At 44.7% G+C, this 20,172-nt stretch overlaps 1 protein-coding gene across 4 annotated transcripts in view; it reads left to right on the forward strand.

The window, feature by feature from the left end:
* The window catches only part of RANGRF (RAN guanine nucleotide release factor), a 123,164-nt gene that overhangs the window by 57,888 nt on the left and 45,104 nt on the right, over nt 1–20,172 (forward strand). For all 4 annotated transcript variants that reach the window (XM_069646209.1, XM_069646206.1, XM_069646210.1 and 1 more), the window contains 2 exons: nt 1,202–1,428; nt 11,419–11,535. In XM_069646209.1, coding sequence (XP_069502310.1) covers nt 1,346–1,428; nt 11,419–11,535 — 200 coding nt within the window. In that variant the 5' untranslated portion in view covers nt 1,202–1,345. The remainder of the gene's footprint in view (nt 1–1,201; nt 1,429–11,418; nt 11,536–20,172) is intronic.

Consider the following 20,172-nt stretch of genomic DNA (forward strand, 5'->3'; position numbering starts at 1 on the left):
TGCCCTGGTTGAAGGTGTTAGATAGCTTTTCTGCAGCAGAATCAAAGAGCCAGCATCGTGGCCACTATGAAAACAGTCTGACCATAATAGTCAGTTATTTTATAGCTGGGCCCTACTTCCAGAGCAGCCACTAATGTGATATCAAATTGCTGTGTGCTCTTAGCAGTTACCATGCCTCAACCAGGCATGGATTATATCTACAGATTTACCTGCCACCAGACTGACCATGGCATAAAATTATTATAATTCAGATCAGTGGAGCAGAAGATTAAAATCCACTTCTGCTTGCTGAAACATTGGGTTCCAGCAGCAGTCAGGATGGCATATGATCTTTGAACTTGCACTGTGCCACTGTAGAGCTAGGGCGGAGGGTGCCTGTATGCTGTCTCAGTAAAGATACATGTTTGCACTATAGTTTTGCCATAGCATACTTATGAAAAGCGGTCTGATAATCGGTGCTCCCTTTCAGAAACTCAAATTACCAACATAATTTTAGTATTTAAAAATCAAAATAGCTTGGTCTATTTTCGCCTCACAAGCTGATATATCATATGGCATTTGTAACCCGCCTATACACAAGTGAGCCAAGGCGCGACAAGGCAAGGAAGGGGCAACAGAGGGAGGACAGAGACAACACTCTTACTAGATCAAGTGACATTGAGATTGTGCAGGGGCGGGGGAGTACCAGGGGAAAGGGGCGGGGGCTGTGCTGTACATGGGATAAAAACAATAACAGTGCGGCCAACAGGTGGCAAGTGCAAAGGTAAGTGCAGACAGCAGTTGTCCAAAAGTGCCGTTAAGGGGACTGTAGGATTACAGATACAGATCCAAGTGCAAGGGTTGCATGAAGGCAGTGCGGGTGTGCAACTGGGTGGGTAGGGACCTGAGCCCGAAATCGGGGTAGCCAGCTGACCAGTGCAGTATCAGAAAGGAAATCGGCAGGGGAGAGGGAGAGAAGGCAGAAGAGGGCATTCTGTCACACCTTGGGAGCAGGGTCACCTGGATTCTGTTAAAATGCTGAGTGGCACAACTGAGTTGTTTTTTTTTTTTTTTTGTTTCCTGATGGTTACCATGTTGGATTGTTTCCGGAGCCCTCTCAAGTCCGTTCCAGGAGCCTGGAACAGATACTTACTTGAGTTACTTCTTTCTTTCTTAAAGTCCAAGGTCTTGCGCAATTCCTAAATCGTTTGTATTGTTACAGGTACATTTACTTTGAAGCAAGCCACCTGCAGACGGATGTAAACATTGCTGCAAGGTAACTTCTTTGCGGGTTGGTCTTCGGCATAAGAGAGGTCTGTGCCTCTTTCCTACGAAAGGTTTCGATTCCGGGCAGATCTGCAGCCAGATGGAGTGCAACGGTGCTCAGGAGCACATGCTCTTTGGTGGTGCCTTCTCTGCTGTTCTTCCCCCAGATTTCCAGGATGTCAGGTAAAGGCCAATGTTTGTAAAATTGTTCATGCTACCAATGATCTGTCAAGGTTTTTAAGAGAGTATGCCATTTTTCTATTTTGAAAGGCACTTTACATACTTTTGAAGTACACACATTAACCTTTGAAGGTCCAAGAGGTCTATTTGTTGGTCAAACACCAAATTTAACAATTTAGCAAAAAGGGACTTGCTTGAGCAGGGAGTTCTCTAAATGGTGCTACACGCATCAAGAGGTTTGGATATATCACTGACCTGCAATTTCTGACTTTGCTGACATCATTTTTGCTGACAACATCTTTGTGTGGAACCGCTCAACTTTATCAAAAATTATTTACAGTGTGTTTGGCTCCATGTTTAGAGCATTGGGAGGCGGTGCTGGTAGCTGGGCTCCATGCTTGTGGGTTCGGGATGTGCCAGTTGTAGGGCCCCTGCTCATAGTGGCACCACCAGCACTATGCTATGCTCAAGCCTTTAAGTGATGGTAGCATTAGCTGGACTTCATGCTTTAGCATTGACGGGAGGCGACCGTTGCTCTGACACAGTTATGTAATGTAAGCACCTTTATCCCATTGGCATGGCCTCAAAGCGCTATAGGTGAACGCCCTCGGGGACGGTAGTCCAAGGTGCGGGAAGTTAATCAAAGGAGTTTTAGAATGAGCATGTGCATTTTGGCCTAAGCGAAGTTGGATAGGGGTGGCCGGGTCCTTAATAGCTACGCATAGCGAGCTGGCATGTGGATGGGTGCTATGAAGTTGATCAGGGTATGCGAGAGTAGTAGAATGTGTTATGTGTCCAGCTAGAGCGACTTTTTGTTATGGGGATAGCTGCATTCTAATGGCACAGGTGTTGTGCATTGTGTCATTTGGAGGTGGTGTATGGTAGCAGGTGTGTGTGTGTGTGTGTGTGTGTGTGTGTCTGTCTGGCCTTGACTTAGGCTATCTTGCATATGCATGGAGTATGATACGTACCTGTGTCCTCTGGCTGGCTTATTGGTTTTGTAGATGTAGCATGGGCCCTCTCCTATGATCTGTTTCACGGTAGTATTGGGAAGTGATTCAGAGAGCAGGTGACATCCTCCCAAATATTTCTGTTTTGCCAAGTGATGTTTAATTTACCTGCCCAATTCACCGAAGCCGTTTCACCGTTTTTGATGAAAGCCCATTTTACAACATTTTTAGGGGCAGTGTGCAGGGTAAGAGGATATTTTTTATTGAAAGTTCATGTTGTGGGGACTGGCAGTGTAGTGGGGGGGGGCATATAACAAGAGTAGAGGGGGCTTAAGTCCATCGGAAAGTGTTACTAAAATTCAGCTTAGTGGGCACCTGTGGTGAGTTTACCAGATCTGACAATCATTATTGGTCATATGGTCGTGAGTGGCAGGAGTGGTGAAATTCTAACTTCTCCATGTTGCCTTATGTTGCGGATTGGAATCATTTGAAAACTTTTTTTGCATATTGATAATGTTTAATTTTCATCTACACCCCTAGATTGTAAATGTACTGTGCTAACATGAACATGGATGTACTTGTTGCATGTTTTAGAACGTTCCAATGGAATAGCCGTCGGTCCTCTCTTGTGGGACATTTCTATTTAGGGGGCAGCACCGTGGTCACTCTGTGTGTAAAGAAAGTCAAGCGTTGACTACGGGCTAGATTGGGCTTCTTTGAAGTGGGAGTTGTTTATGCAGGAAGGATGCCAGATAAAGAGACAGTGTAAGGTAGAGCCATTTTGATATAGAATGATGCAAGGCGATTGATGCAAAAGAGCAGGTGTGTGGTTGGGAAAGAGAGTTTGGAGATCTAGTGGCAGAATCTGAATAATTTGGGCAGGTCTGGGGACATGGGGTTGTTCGGAAAGCCAAGCTGGGGTTTAAAGAAAGCATCCCTGCTCAGTGGAGAGGAGCACCAAGGACTATGAATGGGCCAAGTCATTATCCCATGTGGACCAGCCCTCTAGAGCGTGACCATGCTTTGACAGGAGGCAAGTGTGACTCTGATGATGGTTAAGCATGTGGATTAAGGGCTTTTCCTTTGTGCATTGGAGTGCAGCTGGCCCCTTTTCTGGTCCCCTGATTACTGGTTTGGATTGCAGGTTATCCACCTTTATTGCGGGTTTGAGGGACATTGGGCTGAAGACGGTAGATTAGGTAAACTTCAGGGAGGTCCCGAACCATAGTCTGTTAGCACACTTCAGACCTCATTACAAGTTTGGTGGTATTTCGAAGTTTGGTGATATTTCAGGGGAAAATCCACCGAAATACCACCATCGGATTTACCGTTATTGCCACTTGGTCCGGCAGAATTACTGCCGGATTACAAGTGGTGGTTTGGCAATGCTAATCCCCATTTATGGAGTCTACAGGTCTCTATGGAGATTTCAGCAGAATTACTGCAGATGGAAATTCTGCCAAATTTGCTGGTTTTTTGGTGGTAAGATTACCTCAAGAGTTTTGCTGGAGATTTTTCCTCCACTCCACCAAAACCATAGTTGGGCGGAGCAGTAATGCGGCAGTAACTTTTACTGTTGCATTAATTTTAGCTATGCAGCCCATGCTGTAAAGAGACTGAAATCTGTAGAATCTGCTGGATTCTGTTTGTAGGTATGGCACTTTGAGGAATAGTGCCAAGGAGTATGCCTGTGTAGTTTGAACTATGAAGAGAATTGGAACAAACCCAGACGGTCCTCAACATTTGCACTTGCCATTAGCCATTGGCGAGTGAGGCATGATGTGCTCTGTATCTGTAAATAATTTAGGTCTGCATAGTAGCTTGCAGCCTGAAATTTGCACCCTGAATCCAGACCTTTTAAGACTGGGCGGCAGGGTAGTCTTGAGATAATGGAATAAGATACGTACTGCTTTTTGAATGCGGGAATGAACAATCATTGTTGCCTGGTAGTATCTACTTTATGATTATAAACGTAGCCTGAGTTTTAGATGTTTAGCTGCTAGGAGGCATAGTGCTAGAATTGGACGACTTCTCAAGCAACTGTTTTTAAAATAATTTCTCTCCTTTGTTTCTCATAAATTAAATATCTCTGTAGGTGCATTCTAATTAGCAATAACAATCCACTCTCAATCTTGGACGACCTTAAAAGAACAGCAGACTCTGAAGGCTGCACCGCAATCCTAGCCCTTGACCGCACGGCAGCTTTCGACACAATCAACCACACCACTCTCTCAAACAAGACTGTTCTCCCTATGCACCCTTAGATGGATCTCCTCTTTTCTCACCAACCGCTCCCACATCCCCATCCTCCACCCTTTCCCTTCTGCCCACCAGGCCAGTCTCCGAGTCCCTCAAGGATCTTCTCTCTCCCCCTCCTCTTCAACCTTTACCTATCACCCCTCACCGCTTTTATCTGCTCCCATAATCTCACCTGCACCTGCTACGATTTGCTCCCATAATCTCACCTGCTACAACTACACAGCACATCCCTCATCCCTCCCTGACCTTGCCTCCTGCCTCACAGACATAGAGCGCTGAATGACGAACAAACACCTCCTCAATCCTGTTTAAAAAGGAATCCTAATCGGCGGTAAAAACATTGATCCTTCCCCAACCTACCCTTTGGCCACCATCTTTAAGTCTCCCACCCTCTAAATCATCATCAGTCAAAAACCTGGGATGCACCATTAGCTGAGACCTGACCCTCTCTCGCCACATTAATGCTGTCTCCAGGGTTATTGAGGCAAGTATGCGCAAATGGATGCAAACACGTACGTTTTTAAGCAAAGGAGTAATTGTTAGTACAGTGTTGGAAATTGCGGGGCACTGACTGAGATCTATTTAACTCTGCTTGTAGCCTAGAAGATCCTGGTTAGCTTGACACCAACGAGCCACCAAGAGCTACATTTTGCTCCCAAGACAAACTGATGCCGAACAAACACACCTGTGTGAATTTAACTCTGTGTGAGTGGGGCAATCCATAGATAAGGATTACAATGCCCCTATAAGAACCTTAAAGCATACATATGTGTATGTAATGGACAACATTATATGTTTGCATCTTATAGGGAAGTTAGATTTGCAGAAAGCTATGTACTAGCTCTTAGTTCCCCAGTGGCAGCGCCTGGTCACTGGTGTGAGACAGGTTTGTATAAGAGAAGTTGCAGTCAATGGTCAACCAGATTGGCGAGTCCAGGTTACAGGTTTAGGTATTTTTTTGCAGTTGTCAGCAAAGTGAATGTCCCAACATTCTTTCAAATTATATCACTTAGGGAAGGGTGGTTCATCCAAAATGCGCCAGTGGTCTTCAGTTTTGATTGTAGATTGTATAATCTTTGTAGATATCAGCTTTAATACATGACCTCTATCAACAGCTTGTAGTCGCCATTTAAATAATAACTATTTATCTGTGGCTTAAGTGCAGTCTTTCAGAAACGTTTTCACTAAAGTCTGTATGAGACCAAGTCTTTATGGGGCCTCTAAAACTTCTCAAAGCTTTTACAGTGAAGACTTTATGAAACCTCTACATGTTTCTCCACTGTAGTTTCACTACCTTGTAGAATTTGTCTAAAGAAAAATTGTAGAAAGAAAAAGAATTGCCATAATTTGAAAATATAGTCGGTTTTAGATATTATAGCTCAACATGGCTACTGAATTATGCTCTCAAATGTAGTCTTCTTTTGTGGCTCAGAAGTAAAGAATCAGTCGCCCTTGGAAAATTCCTGTGTATATATGTAGTAGTTGAAACTTGAGTTTGGATGTGGATCAGGGGGTCTTTCAATTTTAGGTTAGCCCTGTAAGTATTATAGATTTCCTTCAATTAACATGAATTGGTACGAAAGAGGATGCATTACAGTATTATCTTGCTCTTTGTATTTCTAGCTACTAGGGAGATTTCTTACCTGTGTGGAGACTTGATAAGGGATTTGATTGTCCCGCTTCGGATCGGCAATTCAAAATGGCCGCACTTATGAGCGTCCACGCAGTGGAGTCCTTGCGTTGTTTTACGCAATGACGTTAATAAAGCTGGACCACAAAACGGCCATCTTGAGTTGGACTAGTAGTTGGCCTCCATCTATGTTTCTTTTAAGAATGTATACTCTTAATCTGCAAGCTTTATCAGGCATGGTTTCAAGAGAGACACCGACTCAAAGAAGCTAATTTCAAAATCTTTCTTTACTAAGGTTCGTGGGTTGGTGTGGCCCTAACTCTAAAGGGATAGTTCCCTTAACTGATGTTTCTAAAGGCCGTTGACGTCTGATAGTCCATGATAGTCCAAAATAAGTCTATCGGTGTCTAAACCTATGCTTGCCCTCACTCTTTACAAAAATGTCAAGTCTTTAAAAAGGAAGAAAACAGAGGTTCATCAGAAAATACGAAACAAAGGTTGGTTTCAGGTGGTCTTCTCACCAGGTGCAGTTGGTTCAATGTCGCAAAAATGAGTTCACTCAAAAAGGGTTGTCGTAAGACCTACTCCAAAGAGCCCTTGCAATATTCTTAAATAGCTGCACCGTCTTTGGTTCCTTGGGGTTCTCTTCCTCAAGCTTCAATCCTTTCATCACTACAAAACCATAAGTCTCCAACTTGTTTAGACCTCTCAGGGTTCTCTTCCCCAAGCACGGACACCTTCCACTTTCCAACACAAATTCAGTTTTGTCAGAATGTACTTTGCTTCTCCTTCAGGATCATAAAATGGGTATTCCACATTGTTGGGCCTCTCGGGGTTCCCTTCCACAAGCTTTGGCCCATTTTGGCTTGTCAGGATGTACCATTTCAGATACAGTTCTTTCTCACACACTTCACTTGTGGGGTACAGTTAGAAACCGCCTGGTTCTTTGCTCCTCCTAGGCGTGACCACTCTGATCTGCAACCCCTCTCTATATCCCTTGCTCCTCCTTTTAAACCTTTCACCTTCAGGTGCTTCTTGCACCCCTTCTTGTTTTCCATTGCTTCTTCTTCGTGCACACTTGCACCTTCCCTTTGCTGTTCCTATTTTCCACTGTGCACTCTTGCACCTTCCTTTGCTTTCTTATCGTGCCTCTTGAGCACCTTGCACACTCTTTCCCTTTAACGTGCACCCTTGCGCTTGTCCATTTCTTTCTCGTGCTTCCTGCACACTTGACACACTGTCCTCTCTTTACCGTGCACTCTTTAAAAGTCTTCCACTTTTCTTTCTTTTCACTGTTCAAGTGCCTTTCTTTCACTTTACGTTTCTTCCGCGGCGCCAGTGCAGCTTCCTTCCTTCTATTTCTTAGTCTGATCATCTCTTAAACTTGTCTGTCCTTTGTACAGTTTATCTCACTTTCCGCTCCTTGCCACTTAAAGACGGTGTCTTTCTTCCGCTGCGCTTCAGTCAAACGCACGCTCTCGAATTTCTCTGTCTCTCACCAGGCAGCGTCACGTTGACAAGCGGTCCCCCTGGATACACAGGGTTGAGTTCAGGGTCTTGCCGCCCCTCGGATACCCTTGGGACCGGCACACGTCCCAAGGGTACAAACATTTTCCCAAAAGCCACCAGCAGGCTACAGGCTGCCTTACTCCGGCTCCTTGTAGGCACGGCTCCTTAGCCATGCTGCAGCCCCTTGCAAACACTGGGCCAGTGTTTTGGCACACCGTTCTTCAGGCTTCCACTCCTGCTGCTCTCTGCTCCTTGGTTTCTCGGGTCCGGACAGCATACCCAGCTCTTTGTGAAAAACCACACCTTTTTATAGTTGAAAAAACAAAAAGTTGAGTCCAGTGTGCATGGCTATTATTAAATGCCTGACCCTGCCAGACTCTATTAGTGAGAAAACTTGAGTTCTTTCTATAGTAGGATTCCCTTACTTTCCTCTATGGGCATTCTGTACTGCTCTTAGTTGCCTCCTCTTCGTCTCAGTATTTGTTGGAAATGGGGAGGGGGATAAAGGGTGAGATTGAAAATACCCCACGAAGGCTGAGGGAGAGTGGGTTGGGGTATTATTGGGAATGTGGGCATACCATGCCTCACCCTTGGGTATCCTCCTCCCAATCCCTCGTGACCTTCCACGCAAGTGATCCTCCCTCGCTTGCCCACCCCCAGTGCTGGGATCCAAAAGCGGTGGCCCTTATCTGGCTACCTGAATGGAAAATCCTGAGGGAGAAGGTGGTAGAATACCGTCCGGTTTCTCACACTGGTTAAAGCTGGATACTGTGAAGGCATCATGAGTTAGACCTAGACAACCGGTTCAAGTTTTCTTAACAAAACCAGTATTCAACTGAAAAGGCAGGTGGATGAATGCTTAACTTTTCCCATGCTAAGGTGGGATTTCCCTACCTAAAGAAAACCAAGGATAGGCTATGTCAGGAAGTCCAAAGTAAAAATGCAGTCCATGTTCAAAACCTATACTTGCCCTCACAACTAACTGCATACAATGTGTAAGGATGTCTGCATCAACACAAAGGAACAATGTTCAAAGTAAAGTTCAGAGCTTCTTGTTGTTCTCTGGCTAGTAATGGCTCCCTTTCCCCAAGTTAGAGGTACTTCACCAAATGCAGGGGTTTTCTACCTAAGTTCAATAAAGTTCATCAAATGCCAGGGTTCTCTGGCCAAAGAGTTCAAATCTTCCAGCTTTCACTTCCAGTATCACAACAGTCTTTGCATAATACAAGCTTCTTTATGGGTGCTTTTAAGGACTTTCCCCATTCAGGGTCACCCGGTCTAGGAGCAGTTGACCACCCGTTACAGATCAGGCAACTGCTATCCTTTTGTATCTGCTTTTCCTTAAGCAACCGTGCACTGCTTCTCTTCAGCAGCAAGATTTTCCTCTGGCACATGTGTCCCACTCTCCTAACTTAAGGCAATTAAGCTTTTCTATTGGGCGTCATTGACGACGGAGCACATTTACATTACACGGGCACTGAGGATGCTCTGCTATTAACATAGCACTTTCGCCCTTTGTATTCAATGAGGTCTGGCTCTTCGTAGTGGTGGTGTTAATTTATGTACCCTAGTTTGATACTCTTGATAATCCTGCACATTTTTTTACTGCCTAAAAAGATCAACGTTAACCATGATGACCTCATGGAAAATTATAGTACTTTTCTAACCAATAATATGTCTTCCTTGAACCAAACACCCCTCTTTATACACTGGATTTAGATCCACCGCATGTGGGATTATGGGGTTAATTTGGTCTATTGTATTTATTCGTGCATTGGGTTAATTCAAACCTTACAAGAGATGAAAAAAGTAGACAAAGAAGCAAGATTAAACAACTAAGGCAAAATTATGATGAACACAATAAAATATTAGCATTCATCTAATCAAAACACAGAGTAGTGTATGAAGGAAGTATTAACACTTCTAGTTATATAACAATATAACAAAATGACATTTATCATGGTAGAACAATCAATGCAATCCTGTATTAAATTTGCGCCTCCACCGCTGCTTACACCTGTAAATTGATAAGAGCAGGCAAGCCCTTCCTATCCAACACTAGTTGTTTGAACTTGGCCAGAGCCTTAATACTTTCCCGACTCGACTATTGCAATGCCCTCTATAGTGGTGCCAACAAAGCCACCACCCAAAGACTCCAAACTCTACAAAACAATGCTCTTAGAGCCGCACTAGGCATAAAGAAGAGGGAACATATCTCCATTATTAGGCGGCAACACAAATGGCTCTCCACTGATAACAAAATCCACCTAAAAATGAACTCCTTGACCCATAAGGCTCTAAATAATGCTGCTCCTAGTTACTTGACGGACAAAATAAAAAGAAAAACATCTAGTAGACCTATGAGACTCACCAACTCTAACTGCCTGATAGTACCCAGATTTAGACTTGCTAAAATCGGTGGTGCCAGCTTCCCTGTGAGAGCTGCCAACTTGTGGAACGCTTTGCCACCTAACCTAAGAATAGACAAACCTTTCCCACACTTCAGAAGGAACTTCATTAAACACATTAACGCTAACAACGACTAGACACCTGCTATGAACCATTCACACGTGCAGCCCCACCCAATGTACTAGATGTTTTAGTGACCCTTATGCATATAACTGTTAACTCTGTATATTGTCAATTGTACATTCTTGTAATTTTCTAACTGCTATTTGTACATTCATGTAATATTGTCATACTGTAAACTTATTCATGTAACATTGTAAGTCTCGCATATGCTTGCTGCTGCGCCCGGCACCTGTGGGTCTGGAGCGCATTATAAATAAACAAACATAACAGCCATTATTTGTTCTTTTTCGTGACCTGAGCGCAAACGATACCAGTAATGATTTTCATTATGCCAATCATCGATATGTACAAATCGCGAGATCAAGGTACTTTGCACAATGTTCAACAATCCACCAGGAGTTAATGTTTCTTTTTTGTAATAAGGGCAAGAGCCTGATGGAGAGATTCCCTTGATCGTAATACTGCAGATTTCATTAGGTAGCATGCCTAAAATACATAAACGATGTTCTCCAGTAAGTGTTGGGAAATACGTGTAAATACTTCAGAAATGTACCCATGTTTTTTCTCCTATTGCACAATTCTTGAAAGGTTTATGATTTCCAGCCTTGTCGCACCAATCTTTTTGTAGAATCTTTTTTTTAACTAGTAATTCATTAGATACTATAACTACAGAAGCAAAGTAGATAAAATAGTTCCACACGAGAGTTTAAGATTTATCAGTATTCCCTTACTATTATCTTGCATTGAATTGCTCTTATTTAGCACACCTCTACCATTTTGGTCTACTCATTTGCCTGTAATAAATGAGGCACGTTTGGATTGCTGGGCCATCCAGGGATGGGATACTGTGTGTGTGCACCTGCAGCAGGTCTTTGCTTTGGATCGCATCTGACCTAGCCTTCCTTTCAGCCTTCGCAGATGAAGTGCCATTGATTAACAGTTTAACTATGCAATACCGAGCCATCGAACATCATCTAACAAAATATTTAACTTCCTTTGGCACTGAAAATGTTTCCTGTATTTGGCTAGTTTTCCTATTGTAACATGCACATGTTTTGTCTGGCCCCTGTTGTACTGACATGCTTTTTTATTCTTATCCTTTTCGATTTTCAGCGACCTGCGCGAGATCCCAGATAACCAAGAGGTCTTTGCTCATCGCTGGACGGACCAGAGCCTGATCATGGAGCTGTTGGAATATCAGAATGAGGTTGCGGATGCCAACGCTGCCAGGTGAGCAGGGGCTAATGAGGCGCTGAGCTTGAGCCATTGCTACCTAGGCTTGTAGAGGAAGATGCAGGCTAAAAGTGAATACAGTGTCATTGTGTCTTTCAAGGCAATTTTATTGTTTGGCTCATATTATTCTTGCTTAGCACTGGAGCAGCTGTTCTACTACAGAGTTGTACATAGAGCCCTTTAGGGTGGGTCTGCTACTTTCTATAACACTTATCGCAATGTTTTGATATAGTGCTTGATGGTATGGCCTGCCTGCTTCTAATTGCTGGAATAACAGTTGTCAATAGTGCCAAATAAAATGGTATTTGATTCATTGAAGGCATAAAGGCAGGACCCTGGACTGGATCGCCACCTTGAACTGCGATACCACCATCACCAAAACTACTCCTCCGCACTGGGCAGACCACTACCTCATTGACTTCACTCTATCACTCAACAAAGAAGTCGGTAAAGAAAAAACCATGGCTCCGCCATTGCCCACTAGAGCAAAAAAAAACATAACTCCTGACAACCTCCTACCACTACTGCTTCCAACCCTTAATGCTCTCCCCGACAACCTAAATCCAGAGGGCCTAGTAGAAAGCTATAACAATGCTATGAAGAAAGGACTAGACGGCATTGCCCCTCTTAAATTGCAAAAAAAGCAAACAACAAACTCACCTGAACGCCTGGTTCACCCCCCATCTGAAAGATCTAAGAATGCAAAAAAGGAAACTAGAAACTCAACAGTGTAATACCCCCACAGAAGAGAACAAACTACAACTTAAACTTTTCGCAAATAACTATAAAAAAGAAATCTTACTCGCTAAAAAGAACCTAGTCAATGAAAGAATCGAAAAATCCAGCTCAAACACCAAGGAAGTATTTACCATCCTAAGGGAATTGGAATCCCCTATGCCCCCACCAGATAACATAACTAAAGAAACAATGGTGCACCAGCGTCCAACTCGCACTAACTAACAAAATCAAAACTCTCCAGACTAAAATCGCCCTAAAAAACTCTCTCTAACCACCAATGAATCACCTCCTAGAAACCATGCCAAAATAGCTAACCCATCAACCCTGAATCTCTTCAAATTCACTAAAATCTCCATTCTAGAAACAGATAGGGTTATCGCCTCACTCAAACCTTCCAACTGCAAAGGTGACAACTGCCCACCCCAGATAATCAAGGACGCGGCCAGGGATTTAGCTCCTTTCATAACCAAACTGATCAACGCATCCTTCTCCTCCGACACCATACCAAGCAATCTCAAAGAATCCTGGGTTCTGCCTCTCCTCAAGAAGCAAACCCTAGACCCCGCTATTCCCACTAATTACAGGCCCATCACCACAGTGCCATTCCTACTAAAGATAATAGACAGAGTAGCATATCTACAAATCCAGCAATATCTATAAACTCGCAAATTCCTGGGTGCCCGCCAATCTGGATTCAGACCGCAGCACGGAGACAGCCTTAATTGATCTTAAAACCCAGATCAGTGAGATCAACGACAAAGGAAACACCGCCATGCTGCTCCTCCTCGATCTATCGGACGGCCTTCGACCTGGTAGATCACACAGTCCTGTGCGAACACCTGGTCTGGGCTCCCCAATTTTCAAAAGAGGCCATAGCCTGGATCCAATCATTTTTGGACAATCAAACTTTGAGAGTCTTCTCATCACTAGCCTCAGCAGACCCCATCAAAATAACCTGTGGTGTACCACAGGGCTGCTGCGTTTCCCCAACCCTCTACAATGTCTTTACCAAGCCTCTATTTGACAAGTTGTACAGACTGGGTGTCACATACACTAACTATGCAGACGACACACAGATCCTCATACCCCTTTCGGGCAACTTCGACTCAGATACGGCCTCATCAACAAAATATGCCTCATTCAGGCATGGATGGCCACACAGGGACTATGCCTGAATGATGAGAAAACTGAAATCCTGCTCCTTGGCTCCAACGCCAACCTAAAAAAACTCGGCTCCGACTACAAGGCATTCAACATTGATGGCAACACCATCACAGTTGCCAAAACAGTGAAACTCTAGGTTTCCACCTTGACTCAGCCTTGCCACTAAAAAAACAAGTAAACTCACTAGCATCCTCTACCGCCTACACATGCACGCTTATCAGGGCAAGCAGAGCATTCCTCACTCGAGCCAGCTGCATCATCATCATCGCCAAGGCCCTAATACTTTCCAGACATGATTATTGTAATGCCATGTACCTAGGAGCCAACAATTACATAATCAACAAACTTCAAACACTGCAAAACAATGCACTTAGAACAGCCCTTAACCTACCTTCCAAGGAACACATCTCTAACAAAAGAATAGAACACAAATGGCTCACAATCTGTGACCACATCTCGCTCAAAACAGCTTCTCGCCTTCAAATGCCTAAACAAAGCCCCCCCCATCTCGCAACCAGAAATGTAAAAATAACCTCCACCCGCCCCACCAGAACCATTAACTCTTACTGCCTACAAGTACCCAAATTCAAACAAAAGAAAACTGGCGGTAGCAGCTTCCCTGTTATGGCAGCACAACATTGGAATGCTCTCCCACTCACCATCAGAACAGACAAATCCTACCACAGCTTCAGACGAAACACACTCACCTGGTTACGATCCAACGACCCCCATGACTGAATCGAGCACTCCCAAACCAACAGACCTTAGCCAACCTGACTGTACATATGTACATTTCCTAAATGACCAGCCAAAATGTAACTTACTGTATGTATATATGCCATTTCACCAGATTCTACGAAATGCAATACTTCTGCCTTATACTCAATTGTGCCTTACCTTGCAACTAAGTTTAGTTTAGTTTATTCATTTGTATTGCGCACCAGACATGAGGGCGCATGAGCAGCAAGGTGATTCAAAGCTTGGTTACAGGATGCTTATACTTAACATTACATAATTATACTTTACATTACATAATTACAGTGTGACGATGAAGGAACATGTGTACAGTTTGGCAGGAGAGAATGCAGTAGATGTATTTAAAGAATTACAAATATATACAAGTTTATTATTACAAATTTACAGATTCTCTTAAAGCAGGCAACGCGGAGAGCAGCCGTGTGGTGTTAGAGGTGTTAGTGGTTCGTGTTCTTTAACCAATGGATGTAGTTGCGTCTAAAAAGTGAGTAAGGTTGGGGAGTTCTGAGCGATGGTGGTAGGGAGTTCCAGTGTTGAGGTGCTTTCACCTGGAAGCTGTTGCCACCCATTTTAGTGCGTTTAAACCTGGGGACGGTGAGCAGATTAGCATTGGAGGTTCTGGTGGGTCTGATGGGGCTGTGTTTGCATATTCTGTCTGCCAGATAGCGTGGGGCAGCATTATTCAGGCATTTGTGGGTGAGCGATGCTACTTTAAGCAGGATTTTGTCTGTTGTGCTGAGCCAGTTATGGGATTTCCTGATATTGGAAATGTGTTCCCTCCTGGGAATATTGAGTGCTGCCCTAAGGGCGTTGTTTTGTAGCGTCTGAATTTTGTTGGTGATTTGTTTGGTGGCTCCTATGTAGAGGGCGTTACAATAGTCCAGTTTGGATAATACCAATGCTCTGGCTAGTGTAGTGCAGCTGTGGGTGGAGAGGAAGGGTTTGGCTGCTCTTATGAGCTTACATGTGTAGGCCGTAGAGGATGCCATCGAGCTAACCTGTTTGTGGAAGGTTAGGGAGGAGTCGAGGTATATTCCTAGGGTTTTTACTTCTTTCGAAACCTTGATTAGGTTCCCATCTATGATGAAGTTGGCATAATTGTGGTCGAGTTTGGTTAGGTTGGACGTAGAACCAAGGATGATGAGTTCAGTTTTGTCATCATTCAGGCATACTGTGCAAAGCCATCCATGCCTGGATGATGAGATACACCCTGTTCACCAAGGCCAAATCCTGGTTGTAATCTCCCGTCAACGGGATGAGGATCTGTGTATCATCGGCGTAGTTAGTGTAGGTGATACCCAGGCCATCTAGATCATCAAACAGGGGCTTTGTGAACACGTTGTACAGAGTGGGGGAGACGCACGAGCCCTGTGGGACTCCACATGTAATGGGGATGGGTTCGGCGGCGGCAGAGGAGGAGAAGACTCGCATGGATCTGTTGTTGAGGAATGACTCAATCCAACTGATGGCTTCTTGTGAAAAGTGGGCAGCTAAGTCTAAATGATTACATAGGATTTTATGGTCAACTAGGTCAAACGCCGCAGAGAGGTCTAGCAGGAGTAGTAATGCAGTTTTCCCGTTATCTCTAAGGACGTCTATTTGGGCTTTCAGATCTATCAGGGCTGTTTCAGTTCCATGTTGGGGTCTGAAGCCGGATTGTCTTATTCCTAGAAGGTGGTTTGTTTCAAGATACTTTTGAATTTGTTGGTATGCTGTCTTGTCTAGTATCTTGAGCAGGAATGGGACGGTGGTAATCGGTCTGTAGTTGGTTGGGATGGACGGGTCAAGGGAGGGTTTTTTGAGGAGAGGGAGGACCCAGGACTCTTTAAGGTTACTGGGGACTGTTCCTGAGGAAAAAGAGGCATTGATGAGTCTGGTGATGAATGGCGAGAGGTCTCGTGCCGCGTCTTTAATGATTTGTGGGGGGCAGAGGTCACCTTTGCAGTTGGAGGGTTTAAGGCCAAGAATTATTTTTTCTACTTCGAGGGAAGAGACTTTGGAAAAGCTGAAGCGAGCAGTGTTAGGTGTGTGGTGTGAGGGTGGAGGGCTCGAGTGGGCGTTGATGGGGTTGGTAAGATTGGTGAGGGAGTCTTTCTGTTTGAAGGCCAGTGACTTTGTTGTTTAGTGCATTTTGGACACTGGTGCACCATTGTTTGTTTTTAACGCAAGTATCTGGGATTGTTACCGGGGTTTCCAATTCTTTCAGGATAGTAAATAATTCTCTGGAGCTGGAGTTGGATTGGGAGATTCTCTGGTTATAGGATTCTTGTTTGGCCGCTATGATTTCTTTTTTATAGTTGGCCGTTATTTTGTTAAGCAATAGTTTGTTGTGGTCAGTCGGAGATTGTCTCCAGACTTGTTCCAGTTTACTCTTTTCCAATCTAAGGGTTTTAAGATGGCTGGAGAACCATTGGTTGAGGTGCTTTTTTGGTTTGGATTTTCTAAGTTTCAATGGTGCAATGGCGTCTAAGGCTATGCGCATGATGGTGTTATAGCCTTCTACGAGGTCATAGGGATTAGAGTCTTGGAGTTGGCTTAGTGTAGGAAGAATGAGTGGGATCAGTTTTTCTACTGTAATATTTTTTTTGCTTCTCGTGTGGATGGCTGGGGCTAGTGCCATGTTGGTTGTAGGGCTTGAGGCCTCAAGTGAGAAGGAGAGGAGGTGGTGGTCGGTCCAGGATTGGGGAGTGTTGTTAGTGATCGATACGGCACAGTTATAGTCTATCCAATCAAGGGTTCTCCCTTTGTTATGGGTGGGGCTGGTTACTTTTTGTGTGAAGCCTAGTTCAGACAGGGTGTTACTGATGAGAGTGGCTTGATTGTCTTTGGGGTCTTTGTAGCCTAAATTGAAGTCTCCTAAGAGAAGGCATTGTGAGGAGTTTTTTAGGTTGTCGGTAAGGATGGCATTGAGGTCTTCCTCGAAAGATCCCGGGGGTCCGGGCGGTCTGTATAGTAAGTGAATGGATATTGTTTGGGAGTTAGCGATGGGTAGTTTGGCTGTAAGTGATTCACATGATGGGAGGTGTGTGGCGGAGTTGAGTCTGATGTTAAGGTGGGTCTTGGCAATGATGGCCAAACCACCGCCTTTAGCTTCAGTTCTGTCCGCTCGGATGATGGTGTAGTCAGTGGGGATGGCTAGCGAAAGGGCTGGACCTGCGGCTGCATGAAGCCAGGACTCTGTTATGGCTAGGAAGTCTAGATCTTCAGCTAAAATGAGATCAGCGATGTCTGTGGCATGGGCAATCATGGAGCGTGCGTTGATGAGGGCACCTTTTATAGGTAGGGTTTTGGCTTTGGCAGGGGTGGGGGTGGTAGCTGTGCTGAGCGCTCTATTGTTGGTTGTAGTGGAGTTGACGGGTTTAGGTTCGGGTTTTTTTAGCGTAAGGTTAGCGCAGGAGCTAATGGATGTTCGGTGTGTGAGTATGGATTGTGTGGAGTCCCTGGCTCTAGGCTCGTGTATTTTGGGAAGTCTGGATCGTAATCTGGTCAGCCTGTCCGAAAGGCATGGGGGAGCGAGTAGGGTAAGCATGATTGTGGTGCTGGGCTCTGTGAGGGTGGGTGATGTGGTGCCTAGGCTGGTCAAGTTAAGGGGTGAGCTGGGCAGGCATGCGGAATTGGTGATGTGGAGAATGGTTGTCAGTAGTATAGAGTAGAGGCCCGGGAGGAACATTGTGTGAGGGGGGGTAAGATGCAGTGTGTGTCCTGTCTAGGGTCGAAATCTAGCAGTGGACAATGCGGCCTGCTTGGAGTAGCCGAATACTACCTAATCCATGTAGTGCAAGGTTGCAGATTGGCATCTGACTCAGGTACAGGTAAGCAAAGTGGTCATAGTAAGCGTTTGTCATTTAGCACAGCATTAGGTTTAGAATTGCGCCAGTTTACCAATTAACATCTTGGATCAGAGTAGCATGTATTCAGAATAGCACCTGGAATGGGAATAGCACCTAGGTTCAGAGTAACACTTAGTTCAAGATAACACCTAGAATCAGAATAACCCCTAACTTCAGAATAGCACTAGAGCAGATTAAGCACAACATTGAGTTTAGTGGCTATAAAAGTATGTTGAGCGGGGACACATTGGGCTGCAGGTCAACAGATCTAGAGGCAATTGGTGAGCAGATCAGCAGAACAGAGCAGATGGTCACAATGCGGTTAAAAATGGCAACTAGAATTGCATAGGGTAGCCGAGCAGCAGTGAGGCACAGTGCAGTTATATGTTACAGGGATGACTAGCGACACAATAGTCTAAGTACAACTGAGCACCTATGTACTGGAAATGGCAGCAACTTTGGGCACAGATACAGCATGCAATAAGGCCTGAGTGCACGAGAGTGGCAATAAGTAGCTTGTGGTAACAAAGCCTTTTCCAGAGTCTAGGCAGTTCAATTTAAAAGCGAAGTGGCGTTTACCGTTGAGGTTGGTCTGGAATCCGGCAGGGGGTCCGGGCGAACGGCTAGGAAGGCTGAGGACAGGTGAAGACAGGTATTGGCCTTATTATCCTGGCCCTTGCTGGGAGTGGGCCGGCTTCGCCTACCGGCTGGCGATAGGCTGCTTAAGGTGGCTCAATGGCCAATCGGATGCGAGGACAGTCGGATGTGCTCAGTTAGGCACTGGGGTTCCTTGAGACATGGCGGGCGGCCATCTTGGAAGTGTAAAAACCTCGTGGTGGCTAATGGTGGCAGGGGCAAACACAGCAGCTGTTGGCATCAAGTTTAAAACATGCAGGCTGTGTAGATATTCTTGCAGGTCGGCGGATCACTGGTGCAATTAGCAGCGAGAAAAAACGAATCTCGCACGGAATAATGATTCTTACCCGAATTCGAGGGCAATTCAGGATGGATCCAGGAAAGGGAGACCACTGCTCCTGCAGGGTCCGGGGGAGCTCCTGCTCCTCTGGTGAAGGAGGGGGTCATTCTTATCTTCCTGTTCTCTGTTGCGTGCTGTTACCGCTGGGTTTTGCGCGCCATACTAAATGAATGAATAAACAAACAAACATTGACTTCAGAAGAATGGAAGGCTAAGTTGGCCCTGCAAAAATTCTATTCTGTGTCTGCAGGCAAAATGATTTCTGAGGCAACTACTTAACTCTCTTAGCTTCAAGACTTTAAAGAGTTCAGAACTCGGCGTCCAGGCTTTTAACAAAATACTGTTAAGTAGGAACATATCATCCCAGCCCTTCATTCTTGGCACTGACTCCCGATATAAAAAATCGTATAACTTTCAAGAGCATGTGCATAGGTTTTAATAGTCTCTTGCATTCAAAAGCAAACTCTCTGTTCCACAAGTTAAGCTCCTAGCTCTTTAACGTCAACAAGATTGAGGCGTGACCAGATAATGAAAATGCCATTTTATAGGAAGGAGAGACTTGGAAGTCGCTCCTTCCTCGGACTTGGGACACCCTAATCCTTGATCCCTATAGGGAATTGAACTTATGACCTTTGCAGAAAAAATGGAGGGCATTCCGTTTTAATCCTTCATCATATGTAGGCCTTTCTTTTTTCTTCCCCGCACTGTATTCGGCATAATACTTCATTCCTATAACGCGGAGATGCCGACACTGGTGATTGCTGTACTCTATAAAAGCCCCACACAACAAATGTAACATAACATAACCGCTATCTTGCCGCATAAAATACAACATTGAGCATGTAACACTGAAGTGGATTTTGAGTGGTCCTTCTCATGCCCTATGAGACTCTTAAGCCAGTGTTGTGGTCTCCCTCTTTCCTTAGAGGCCACAAAGGCAAGTACTTGCTGTGTTCTCTAATTGTCCCTTATGGTCTCTTGTTAGGATTGTCTTCCCCCGCCCCTTAGTCTCATAGAGGCAAGCCCTTGTAGCCTTCCCTGTCTTGCCCTAGGGGATTCTTTCAGTAGGATTGTCATACGCCTTCCCCACTGGGGTCCTTGTAAGACTGCAATAATTATAGCCTTCAGCCAAGGGCAGCCCTGCTGCATGCTAGTCAACTACTGACTCTG

The sequence above is a fragment of the Ambystoma mexicanum genome, chromosome 1p (assembly GCF_040938575.1).
Source record: "Ambystoma mexicanum isolate Mex_15411 chromosome 1p, UKY_AmexF1_1, whole genome shotgun sequence".
Lineage (NCBI taxonomy): Eukaryota > Metazoa > Chordata > Amphibia > Caudata > Ambystomatidae > Ambystoma > Ambystoma mexicanum.